The sequence below is a fragment of the Pyxicephalus adspersus genome, chromosome 1 (assembly GCF_032062135.1).
Source record: "Pyxicephalus adspersus chromosome 1, UCB_Pads_2.0, whole genome shotgun sequence".
NCBI classification, from domain to species: Eukaryota; Metazoa; Chordata; class Amphibia; order Anura; family Pyxicephalidae; genus Pyxicephalus; species Pyxicephalus adspersus.
The window spans coordinates 63,282,507-63,296,043 of record NC_092858.1 but is presented as its reverse complement, the minus strand read 5'-3'; the positions used below and the strand labels follow the sequence as shown (position 1 = coordinate 63,296,043).

The 13,537-nt window shown below is 35.6% G+C and overlaps 1 protein-coding gene across 1 annotated transcript in view; it reads left to right on the top strand.

The window, feature by feature from the left end:
* Positions 1-13,537, top strand: part of EFNB2 (ephrin B2) — a 36,396-nt gene that overhangs the window by 16,884 nt on the left and 5,975 nt on the right. The window contains exon 2 of the mRNA XM_072411840.1: positions 2,032-2,312. Within this exon, the coding sequence (XP_072267941.1) occupies positions 2,032-2,312 (281 nt within the window). The remainder of the gene's footprint in view (positions 1-2,031; positions 2,313-13,537) is intronic.

The following is a 13,537-nucleotide window of genomic DNA, read 5'->3' as shown; positions in this document are numbered from 1 at the left end:
GTATTGTGTAGCACTGTAAAACAGCAAGCAAAGTTTGCTGACATAATGCCCAAATATGCATTTGCACAGATATATAAAATTTTGTATAGACACAAGATCTTTAGAATATTAACAATCATTGATTAGATTGTTTACATCACATCTCTCTCCTTTGGGACTCCTATGCTTTAATATCTATTTAATATACATGTTGCCTACATTTTGGGGGAAGGACATGAGTTGTTATGGTCTTGTAGTGCCGGAATGGTGGGTTAAGTGTGAATGTGTTTCCAGTGTTTGCATAAACTACTTGTGTTTCCCCAGTTTTTCCATTAATAAACACAGTAGTAGATCATTTTGTATGGCTATGCTAGAGATATGTAACCGCATATATGTAAGCAAATTATACAGTAAAGTAGCAGATTTGTGGGCAAATCCATATGAACATTTGCTGCTACTTTTTTTTTAAACATTTATATCTCCTTAACCTTTCTAATTTCTTATTCTAATGCCTTCCCATTAAAATAAAAATTCCCCCATATGGATAAAGCGTGTATCTACGTATGTGGCGGTGGGTAAGAACAGGTGCTATTGTACATTCCAGCAAGGAAGCATTTCATGATATCTGTGTAACCCCAGAGTGAAAAGGCGGCAGCATCGTATTACTCCGGCACCGAGATAAGTGATATGCTAGCTGTATGATTACAGATAATAGCTGCAGGGAAATAAGCAAGGCTCTTCCTTGGCTTTGATTACCCATAATGTTAACCAACAAAAGCAGTAACTATAAAGTTAGAAGATCAAATAGGCTAGAGCCTGGCATTCAGCTGCTAGGCCAAATCCAGTGTCAGTTTGCTGACATGAGAATTGATTTAGCAATTAATAAACTTACCTGGTGGCCTTCTGGAGTCTTACTAGGAAGGGATTTCTGGCTAAGGACTTTGTTCTCAGTCTTTAATATTTTAATGAGCCCGCAGGCTTAGCTGCGTACAAATGAGTAGGGATTTTTAAGTGCAATGTTTAATGTTTCTGCTCCGCAAAGGATGTTGATTAGAAAGCTCTTGTTTCTATTTCCCACAGGCATTCTGCCGCAAGCAATATACGTATGTCGGGGATAAGCTATACTTGTGAACAATGCTGAGGCCTACAGCTTCATTTGTGTAGCCAAGGCCTGCTTGTTGTAAAATGTCAAAATTGTATGGCATTTAGAAGAGAACTGCTTATCAAATGAAGTTTATTAAAAAAAAAATCTCTGGTTAATATTTCATTTTCTTTTATGATTTGTTGTTTTATTTACGTTGGTTTTAACATACCAAAACAGGTTATGGCAGTCTTTCCTTTCCAGTCTACTAGTTCTGAGTATATTCTTGGTCAGTATCGAATGCTCTGCAAGACGCCTGCTTCCCTTGCAGTGCTCTTGAGTCATATGCGATTTTGCTGATAATGGCAATCCGTGCGTTAAGGAGATGATTTTACAGTTTTGAAATAGATACATGAACTCATTCTCAGCCTGCTTATAAACCGAGCTGTGAAGGTGACGAATGTTGAATGAATGACTCTTGATCTTTAATAAAACTTTTGCTAGCTTGTAAATATGAAACTATTTAAACTTGAACATTTAGTTTCTGTCTCATAGCAAAGTCAAACCTGCCTGTCTCTTTTTTTAAAGTTTACTTTACAGGTATTTTAATTCAGATACATTTAGATTGGCTTATATTAAATAAACTAAAACTCGGGAGAAGGGCACATGCATAAAATTGTAATTATAATTAGTTGAATTCAATTTACTAGTGGTTGCATTTTTGTAACCATTAATTTGATCCTGAACCATTCGGAGGTAAACCCTTTAGCAATTCCTGATCTACCTGACCTTTACCTTGGCCCTGTAACACCCAAGCACATTTTGGAATATAGTCTCGCCCATTTGACATTGCCCTATGCAAACCAGGACTCTTGTCTAGTCTTCATAATTATTTAATTATGTAACAAATTTTATACTAATTAATTGTTTCTGTCATTTAACAATTTCTTTTCTTTTTTTTTTTAATTTAGATTCCTTCCTGGTCAAGGGATGATACTGTATCCACAAATAGGAGATAAACTGGATATAATTTGCCCGAAAGTGGACTCCAAATCTGCTGCCCAATATGAGTATTATAAGGTCTACTTGGTGGATAAAGAACAAGCAGATAGCTGCACTATAAAAGACAAAACACCATTGCTGAACTGTGCTAAGCCAGACCAAGATGTGAAGTTTACCATCAAGTTTCAGGAGTTCAGTCCGAATCTCTGGGGACTAGAATTCCAGAAGAACAAGGACTACTACATTATATGTAAGTATGCCTCATTTTATTTATAACACATGCCACTTCTACTTTATGAAAGGATGCCTTGTATTGAGTAAAATGTATGTTTTACTATTTCAATGTCTTTTAATGTCTATTGGATACCTGATCTGTGGCGGACAATATAACAGTATATATCAGCTTAATCCACCTTTTTTTAAAAGTCAGTGTTTTCATATTGAAAAGAGATTAACCTTGGGGTCTAAATGCAGGATCAAAATATAAAAGCTACTGGTTATGATATATAGGCCTGGAAAAGTAGGTGGGGGTGACATACTTTCCCCCAGAAGCTGGAAATGGAGTAGAAGTGAATAGCATGTAATACTATGAAATATACATTATGTTCCGAGCTTTTTAGCTGCATTAAATGGGTTTGCAGTCCGAGAGCTGATCAAAGCTTATGGAGCAAGAGACACACTTTCATTACCTCAGACCTCAAAGCCCAGTTGCTCCTTTTTTTAAAAAAAGTACTGCCCAGACTATCATGAAATATAATCATTTTTCGGCTTCCTAACATCTTTTATGACCTGTGAAGTGGGTAAAGGAGTGCCTCGGGAAACATTCGACTGAAAACCTCCAGCTTGCATGCAGACCTCATTAGTTCAGCTTACACTGAGATGATCATTTATTCTGACATGCACACACTCAAATAAGGAGGTTTTCCTAAATGTTCTGTCCAGTCTTTCTTTATTCCCTTTGAGTTTTCATCTAACTCTCTTAATTAATTGCCCTCTTGCCTCAGTGCAAACAATCTAATTCCCTATCCAGTCGCATGAATTGACCTAACGTGGAATGCAGTCGGCTTGGATACGTTTTAGCCATACAAGATTACCAGAGAGATTAATTGTATAAGCCTTTTCAGAGTCTTATTAAAACTAAAATCGCACTGTTTTCAAAAAGTCTTCAAACAAGGGTTGAACTAAAATAACTGGAAACCTCTATAACCCATTCCTTCCTAGGAAAATGGACTTCATGGTCCTGTTTAGGTGGCTTCAAAGAGCCCTTACATGCTGGGGACAGGATGGCATTTTTTTTCCTTGCAATGGGATTTCAAAAATTTATCATTGGATACTGAAAAGGAAAAAAGAAAATTTCTACCCTAGCAAATGGCTATTATTTTCATCACTACTTTTTATTCTTCTGGTAAGCTCTTCTGTTTTGTAGCATTTTAGGCCAGTTCTCAAAGCCTGCGTTTTAAAGTTCCAGGTCTACAAAACAATGCCTTAAGTGAAAACAAGAATGGATGCTTCTGCAGCTAGTCACAGGTGAAAATGATCGCTGCTGAGAAAAAGCAGCTCTTACAACGTACACAATTGTACCTATTCTTGTTGGCGCTCCCTCAAAAAAAAAAAAGCCATATAATTTACAGCTATTGATAGCTCAAGTGGAAATCCACCAGGAACATTTGTAATGTTGATAATGAAGATATGAAAGTGAAATGTAGAACCTTTTTACTATTTGTAGCACAACAGAATATATGAGTAAGCACATGAATCTTCTCATTGTTTTTTACCTAGATATTTTCTGCAATGACCTTCTTGTTAAATGCTGTGATCAGTCGTTGTCTTAGTCCAGCTGCTATGTAAATTATTAAGGGAGGGTTATAAAGGTGTGAACAGCTGTGACAGATGTCTGAATGTGCAATCCATTGCAAAAATGCTGATGTACATTTCAGTGATAGGACAGGAACATCTACTTTGGACAAGGAAGTATCAAAACAGATAATACTCATTTAGAAGGCTGTATAGAGACTTCTTGAGAGTATTGATGTCCTTCTCCGGTATTCTGATACTCTATCAAGTTTGGAATCATTTATTGGTTTATTAAATAAAACAGATAATATCCTTGATGGGCTTATTCGTCGTCCTAATTTATTTAAGGAAGGAGGGGGGGGGGGGTGCAGTAACGGAAAGTCTACATATCTATCATATATCTGCAAACATATCAGTCCAGTGCAACACTGTTCCTAATTTTTACTTGATCTAATAGACCTCTTTTTTTTCTAAGCCAGACTATTTTGTGTTTATATGTAATCCACATTCACAGGCACTTTGATGTAAACTTAATGATGTAAAGTTATTTTTCATTAGTCAAAGCATCTAGAAGATTGCTCTAGATTGTCTATTGTTTCATAAGCTCCCCTACAATGAATTAGGTTCACTGGAAGGGCAGCTGTGGCATTTATTGGGTTTACCACTAGGCCATCCTCCGTCAAATTATGTGCCATCAAATCCATTGGGGCTATTATACAATGAGAATGAAGTGTGTTTTAATTCATAGTGTTATATTCCAAACTGTCAGATGGCATTAACTCAGTGAGTGGTGAAATCTCACCACCAACAGATGAACTCTGCCTCCAAATGATGTTTTCCACTTCAGTGCCACTTGTAACACAATTACTGGGTCATTAATATCATTGCATGCAATTAGTGCCAATAGAGCAAGCTTGTGTGTGTGTGTGTGTGTGTGTGTCTTCCCTATACCATGACCCTTTGTTAGCCCAAAAAAGTCAGATGATCAGTTCAGACTAATCTGGGTAAAGCCTGTTTAGCCATAAACATATTTTAGTAACTTTATTACAGTAATTGTCCAGTGAGGACGTCTCCCATGGTGGCATATGGGTTAATGTATGTATTCCACAGACTCACACCTATAGTTTGTCATCAAAATAAATGGCACAAACCTTTTCACCATTTTTGAAGCTCTTTACACCTTTTGTGCCTTCCAGTTGTTGTCCATTTCATTCACTGTCCTCTGCATTTTCCTCTTCTGCAAATTACTGTTAATTGCTCCTTTTATCGTTAGTCCCATCATTTTAACAGAAGCCCTCCAGTCTCACTCTAGAAAGGCCAAGAACATAAAAGTAAATATAAATTGTAATTTAGTGCTGCCGATATTGCTCGGAATGCCCTGCGGAGCTTGAAAGGTTCAACTTAGACAGCAAATTAGTGCATAGTTGGGCAATAAAAATAATATTTCAGCACTAATTTAGTTGGGCTTGAAGGGATCCACTATAAAGTCTACATTTTAAGCAATTAAATTTGTTATTTATTTATTTCTTTATTCTAATCAGGTTGCCTCTTGAACTGTGAGGTGCTTCGCCTTCCATGGTTTGCTTTTAAAGGGCTTTTAAATCAAACTTTCATCTTGGGTTACATAAAAGAACGATTAATGGCGTTTACACATTTATTTGGAAAAGTTTTAGGATTGTCTCTGGAAAAACTTCTCTCTGTGAAGAGAGGCTTCTGTATACACAAATCTTACATTCTTACTAGTTAACCTACTGTAAGACACTCTTGTAAGTTGAAGGACAGGGCTTTGCAGAAGTGAACTTTTTTAAGTCATATTTAGCCTAAAATGGTCCATGGCATATAGAGAGAAAAACAATTGTAAAGTATTTATTTTTCCAAAAGCTAAATGCAAAACACTTGAGTTTACATTTGATTAGGGCTACCCAGGTCTATAAGCATGAACCATATAAAACATTAGATTCTTGTTACTAATGGATTAATCTCTGTTGTTACTCCCCAATCACAAAGGCATTCGAATATCACATGTACTTAAATAAAGAAATCACCTCCTTCTGCCATGAGTGCAGCCGAACAGAGACAATTTATTACTTCCAGGACTATTTGATCTTCTTGAGAAAATGCCTGCATACTGGGCTCTGGCCTGGGAAGGTACTTGTGTCTTTGTCACTCTCTTCCTTTGCTATCGGCAAGGATGGCAATGGACTGTGCTGTACAAAGACAGCTGCGGCCTGTGAAATCTGTGCTCATTAAATCAAGACACTTAGGTTTAAAGTGTTCCTGGTTGCTTCTGGAAGACAAATACAACAATATTACATTGGTGTTCATGATTGCTTATAAATAGTTAAAAAGGGTTAAAAACTCAATTACACTTTTTTCCCAACTCTCAAAAAAATGCTCTAAATATATCTGATTACTGTTAATGGAAGGGAGTATAAAGTAGCACTATATAATATTTATAAGCCCATCTTGTCTGGGTACAGGGACTCCACTTGATTCAGGGGGGTAAAACATAACAATATATATATATATATATATATATATATATATATATATATATATATATATATATATATATATATATAAACTGGTATTAGGAACAGGGTGAATACATGTAAAGATCAAGAGACTAGGAAGAAGAGTAAATGGTCAATGTGGTAACCTATGTTTTGAGAAGATAATCATCTAATATTAATATTATTATTATAATATTAATAATACACAGTATTTATATAGCACCATCATTACACAGCGCTGTACAAATTCCATAGTTGTGACACTAACTGTCCCTTGAGAGGGCCCACAATCTAATGTCCCTACCTGTCATTAATGCAGTCTAAGGTCAATTTTTTGGTGGGAAGCCAATTAACCTAACTGCAGGTTCTATTGCTAATAGGGCTTCGTTTTGTAAAGTGTTGTATATTCTTTGGGTTATGTCATTCACAAAAGCCCTCCATAACGTATCAGACATGTGTACTGGCCTTTAAGGGTTGTTAGTTGACTGCTAGGGCAATACAGGCTGTTATCAAAATTTTTGGCCCTGGACAGACTACCGACAAAATACGTTCAGGACCTTTGGTACAGAAAATATGGTGTTCAGTGTGACATCATTTGTAACCAGAGCCAGATAAAACAAAGACAATGTCCATTATATAGGGGTTGCAAAGGGTGGACCACAGATCTGGCCATGGCCCAAGTTGAGCTCCTTTTACAAATGCTGAGTGGACATGTACATAAGTACATTTTTTCCATATGCATGAGTACTCCATATGCATGATTTACAGTGCAATATAAAGATGCAAATGTAGCATGATATTTGTTTGCCTGATTAAACAGAATTTCTGTGTGCTTTAGCTTGAAGAATAAATTCTGCCCAGAAAAGCTAACAAACCCTAATGTGTTCTGAGTCTTTTGGATGATGACCTGCAGTTACCTGATTAACTGTAAACTGATGGCCTTTTTTCATTGCCTCTGAAACTGATGTATTGTAAATGTATTTTTCTTCCTCATTAGTAGTACACCACACAGGCTGTGAAATCTAAAGCTTGGTTTCACTGTAAGAATTGGCAGGAGAATTTATTATTCAGAACTGAACTAGTAAGGATTTTTAGCATCCTAGAAAAAATATGGAAACCAAGTATCTAAATGGGGTTTTATTTAAAATGCAAAAAAACAATGTTTTCATAGATCTAAAAGAAGGTTCATTTAAATATACCACATACTGAAATAATAATGGGTGTATGGGTTAACTTTCTAGCTTTCTTTTTTCTTTTTTTCCCCTCTGTTTTATCACTCAGGAACTCAAGAATTCATCCTTTCTTTAACCTTGATTCTGTTTCCTCACCTTGATGCTCCCAGTACAATGCAGGTGTTCTGGGTTTATCCTGTATGATATATATTAAATTAAAGAGGGAAAATGGGACCTCCTAATAATGGCTGTAGAAGGTGTTTCAGATCTGGCAACAAAAGCGCAGAGATCTCGCTACTAGAGCCTCAAGAGATTGAAAACTATTAGGTGGTTCAATGCTCCAGCATTTACCAAAAACTGACTTGAGCTTTGACTGAAAAGACCCTTTTAGGTTTTTGAACATTCTTCTACCATTTGGAGAGTGAAAGTTTCCTAGGGATGTGTAGAAAGAAATCTAAATAATGCATGCTGCACTTAATGGGCTGCATTGGTCACTAATTAAAAGGAAACTGAAAAAAAAAAAACAGACACAAAATCCAGCAGAGTATATTGTAAAGTCAGACAGGCAAATGAGAAGAGCCGGAATATGCTTGCATGGTCTTGCCACCAAAGGATTTTCTTTGATAAAAGAGCTGTGAGCTTCATAATCCCGTGAAGCGGACATTAGATCAAGTACAGCTTGCAATAAGGATTGCTTCTTATTAATGCTTGATTCCAAAGGCTTTCAGTATTTTTTTTCTATTTTACTGAGCACAGTAGATTTTTTTTAGAGTCTAGAGATGTTTATTACACTTGCCTTTTTCTCTTGCAAAGCCCAAACGGATATGACTGGAGGAATGAATATTCGTTTAACTAGGCTTTAAAACTCCCAGGTAATTCATCTCACACTATGATTAAATTACCGTAAAGCGTGAACAGAATGTAAGAAAAACTACATTATAGGTAGACAGTAATTAGAATACAGATTCACCATCGGAAGCTACAGTGCACCGACCAAGCACAAGAGCAAATATTTATCTTTTATTTTTTTCATACAGCTTACAGTGGAAGTATGTGTATGTGCAAAAAGCCAGCCAGCTCAATGTTCTATCTGATTAGCTCAATGTTACTGTCTTGATAGGCCAAAATCAGCCAAGATCTATACAGAAGCTTAGTCTCCTGGGAGGCAGCATAATAACGATCAAATGAAGACATATTAAAATGTAATATTACTTCCCTTCCACAGGGACCTTATAAAAAATCATAGCCAGAAACAGATTGTGCCTGCTGCTTCTGTTTTAGCTGATGATTCAGTAGTTTTTTTCATTTGACTTAGCATTTGAAGCTCTAAACAAATTGGGCAGACATACAAATAAGTGGGCAGGCAAGCCATATCATAACAAATGTAGGAACATCTAAATAATTATTAAAAGTTGCATAAGTACAAAACGTATGTTTTAGCTTGTTCATTTCTTAATTGAGGTTTACTATTGTTTGTTTGCAGTTTAGTATTTGTTTATTATGCCTTTAACTATCACATATTAGCAGTTGAATAGAACTGTTTAGCTTTGTCTTGGTTTGCGTGTTTGGAAAAAAATAAATTGCAAACCTATCTAGCTATATGTTTTTATCTTTCTCTGTTGACAGGAAATTACACTGGGTTCCATCTTAAATACACTCTTCCAAATTTTCATGGGGCAGTCCAAACATTACGCCTAAATATAAATATGTAAGGGGCAGCAGGAGTGTTCTTATTTCCTCCTGTGTCATTAAAGGATTCCAGGGCAGGTTTGAATATAACACATTTTAAGGCTTCATTTTTAATTCTGGCTAGAATATATTTTGTCATGCCAAGACTCTGTGCTGTGAACTTGGCAGAAATACTGAGCCATACATGCAAATAGTCTGACTAATTTATTTAGTATTAATGTCATCAAGTGGTTTTTGTAATAGGCCATCTAAATGACAGTATTAGACAATGTTACCTTTATTAGAAAGTACTGGGATTAAGCTGTGACATCTGATATTTCTTGCGTTAATATTCACACTATGCTTTAGAAATTAAGAATTCTGGGGCACCTTTTTTTTTTTCCAAGGACAACAAAGACCTAAAGGAAAGGATAAAATAATTGGCGCAAATGCTTTTAAGTAGGAACAGCTTTCAGCCCGAGGCCACATAAATTGCACATTCCCTTTTCAGCATTTTGCCCGTGCTCTAAGGTTTTTTTGGCTATAACATTTGTAAAAACAAAGCATTTGCAATATTAATTCACTTTTAAATGGCAGGAAATGAATGTTGTGATTTTATTATGGAGCCAAAAAGCCATCCATTGTAACAGAGTATAAACCGGGCAAAGCTCTCTTTTAAAATGTACTATTATTAAAGCTTATTATTTTTGAGTGAAGCATAAAAAAAGCAAGGGAAAAGTGCAACAAAAAAATCTGTTATTGGATTATTAATATGTCTGCTTTCAAGAGCCATTTTACTGTGATGTGTATCATCACAGTATGTATGAGGAAAGCTGCTGCAGCACAAATGTACTTTAAATGCTCTTTGTGATAAATGTTTAAGCCTTTAACAAACATCAGAATACAAAGCATCTATTAACTGCAGCAGATGATCATTTGAAACTAATTTTTTAAAGATTCTAACAGCTTAATAGAACAACATACGTTCATATGCTCATACTGCCATTCATTTTTTTTTTTTTTTTTTTACTTTTTAAATTATGTTTTCTAATATATCCACTAGTTTCTATATAGTTCTTTCACAAGTTGCTTTACTAGCTTAAGACTTCCAATACAAAAAGGTTGGCAAATTCCCCACAAAGCCCAGCTGCATATCTTATCAACTTTTCTTTTTTTTCCTTTACATGTGTAGCTGGTGTGATACCTCAAATGGATGTATTCATGACAGACTTGGCTCACAAAAAAGGTTTTGGATGATAGGGGCATTATTTAACTTTAAATAGAGTGGGCAGGCTGGGGACAGTGCTCAGTGATGGAAGGTATTGTAGCCCAAGCTACTTCTTTATTTTACCACAATATGGGCATTTTTTTTTTCCATTAAAAGTGGAATTGGGCTTGAAATCTTATTGGACATTTGAAGTGAGTACAGAGGAAGTGCCCCACCTCTTTAAATATTTATATTCTGCCCATTTGTATGAATATTCTGCTTCTGTGGCCTGTGAAAGTGTACACAGTATGTTATTAGATACAACCTTGAAGGGTGAGCGCTGCAGAGGCCAAAAAGATAGGTGTAGGGAGAAAGTTGTAACATTTGCCATTACAATGAATCTAAATGCTCAATTAGTCTGTTTTATAGGGAATATTATAATTTAAAGTGAACATGTTTGGGCTTTAATGATGGTTGTCTGCCAGCTGTTCTCTCTGGTCGTTTCTATGGTGATTTTTGCTATTCGTTTTTGAGGGTTTGCTTTAAATGTCATTGTCATCTGCTTAGAATACAAAATGGCCACAGAGAATACCCCTTCAATATCAGAAAGGCCTTCTAGTCATTTCATGTGTTTGCGTAATAAAAAGCCATTATTTTACTTTGAATAGGATGCAACGGAATTCATCCAAATTGCTGGTGTTCTGTGTTTCCCTATAGAGGTTGTTACAAGTAGTCAGTTTTAATTAAGGATGTAATGTGGTTTTGGCCTTTTGCTTTGCTACCAGATAACGCTTCATTTTGAAGATGAGCCTTGCAGAGCCCAAAGCTAATTTAGGAACCTCAAGAAGCTTATGCAAAAAGGCTGTGACATGCAAAAATTACGTGACACAACTGCCATCATCAAACGGTGTTACAAGATAAACTAAGTTTGTATAATGCAATGTAATATAGTCTTATTAAAAATTAGTTTAATGAAATAATTTTACATGAACTATGGTTTTCTTCCTCTTTAGCAAAGTACATCTCCATAAAAAAATTGTAGCTTTGAGACAGATTTATGTTGGCATTCTATTATGTGAAGATTCTAGTCTGAATTAGATCTTGACGCTTCTATTATCATCATCCTACACTCTGTGTTCTAAGTTGTTTGAGGCTGTTGTCTCAGATTAACCCTTCCACAGAGCATGTTCTATAGCCAGATTACATATTGTATGTGTTCAGTAAATCGGTTCAGGCAATCATGCAATGTGCAAAGTCTGCTAACGTGTATCTAGCAATTTTTTTCCGCTTTGACTTTGTGTTTACTGCACTGTAAAGTTTGCTCTTTGTCTTATAAAACAAAGCTGAGCTCAGATAGAAAGATGTCTTACTGACACTTAAGGGCAGTTAGGCGTCTGTTGTGAAACCTTGTGAGTGATAACTCGTTCTTCTGACATTCGAAAACACTTTTTAACACCCTCTAGGGAAGCCCAACATGTCCTGAACCTCCAACAGACATCACTGTGCAATTGGATCTTGTATGCCATCCAAAACCCAACAGTGTTCAAAATTCTACATTATTTTTACTTTGATAGAAGATGCAAGCATCTGTTCAGTAGTGAATTCATGTGTGGTTGCCAAAGGATAGGCTTACTGTAATTACTTTATAATAATAATAAAAAAAAAAAACTGATAGAGCTAAGCAAGAGTTCAGCTTCCACTTTCTCTACACTTATTTCTCCTCCGTCTTACTTGCCTGTACATCGGCAAATAGGTCGTAAAAACACTTTTATCACAGACACATTTGATTTATGTCTAGGGCTGCTGCTTGCTATTGATTTTTGTTTCCGCAAGAAAAAAAAGAGAAAAAAAACTATGTCTCCATTATTTTGTGAGCCTTGTGTTCCAGTGTCATGCTGTCAGATGTACTCATAGATTAGATTACTATCGTTTTTTTTTTTATTTTTCTTGCTTAAAGAAGGGTTTGGAATAAAATAGATTTGATGACATGGTTTTACAAAACCTATTTGATTTTAGTGGAATACCTCTGCAGATTTTAGAAAAAGAATCCTATGTGTATGATGTAGCATTGGTCATTGCAATGGTTTATTAATCTAGTTTCTTTCAATAAAGCTTGATTTAAAAAAAGTCATTTCTAAAATTGTGCTATGTTACCCCTTTTAATGCATATAATGCACAATACATTTAGGGAAGTGAAATGGGAGTTTTATGAGTATTGTGAGATGCAGCAATCTGCTTACAATAGATGGATGGGTGGTACAATGGTGCTGAACTCATACAATAGCGTAGCACAAGTATCTAGGACAATTACTGGATGCAGATTAAGCTTTTCCCTTTAGTACCCAGGGTATTGTGATAGACAAAGTACAAGTCAAAGCTCTATTCATGAACAGTTCTTAAACAGACAATACAATGATCTGTGCTAGGAAAGATATATAAGTCGATGTAATACTCTTTTTTTGGGGGGTGGGGGGAGACTACATTACCTTCGAAGTGTATGTGAATACAATGAGGCATTGCTCTCCTGTATTTGGGGCTTCCTAAATGATGTAACCATTTTGTTTAAAACTTGGATATAGGAGAAATGATTGGAAACTTTAAAGTCTTTATTGCTGTCTGTGTTCTTCACTTCCCCAAAACAATTAAATTAAAAAAAACCCAAAAATGAATTGTAAACTGTATAAAAGCTTACAAAACCCCCTCTCCCCATACTAAAAAGCTATCTATTGACCATTTATTGATCATATATTGTGGCAATGTTTCTGTGCCCTAACAATTGTTTACAAAATGTAGCATATTTGATCTCTTAATGTTTTGCATGAACAGTAAATCATTGTACAGATGTATGAGTATGCTGCACAGTGCTAATGAAATTTAGTGGGACTGGAGTTGACAAGGAAAAAGTTAACATTGTTAAAGGTAACAATTAACTGATACACTATACCGTTGCTGTAATTTCCTGATCTTATTCATATAATGAAATTACTTACTTAAATAAGGTAAAATGTTTAAAACAAGCAAAGCTCAGGAGACACCTTCAAAGCTTAGATTAGAATGTATAATGTGTATGGTACTGGGCTCAGATATGGTCATAAGTCACCAATGAAGTTGTTAGCCTGCT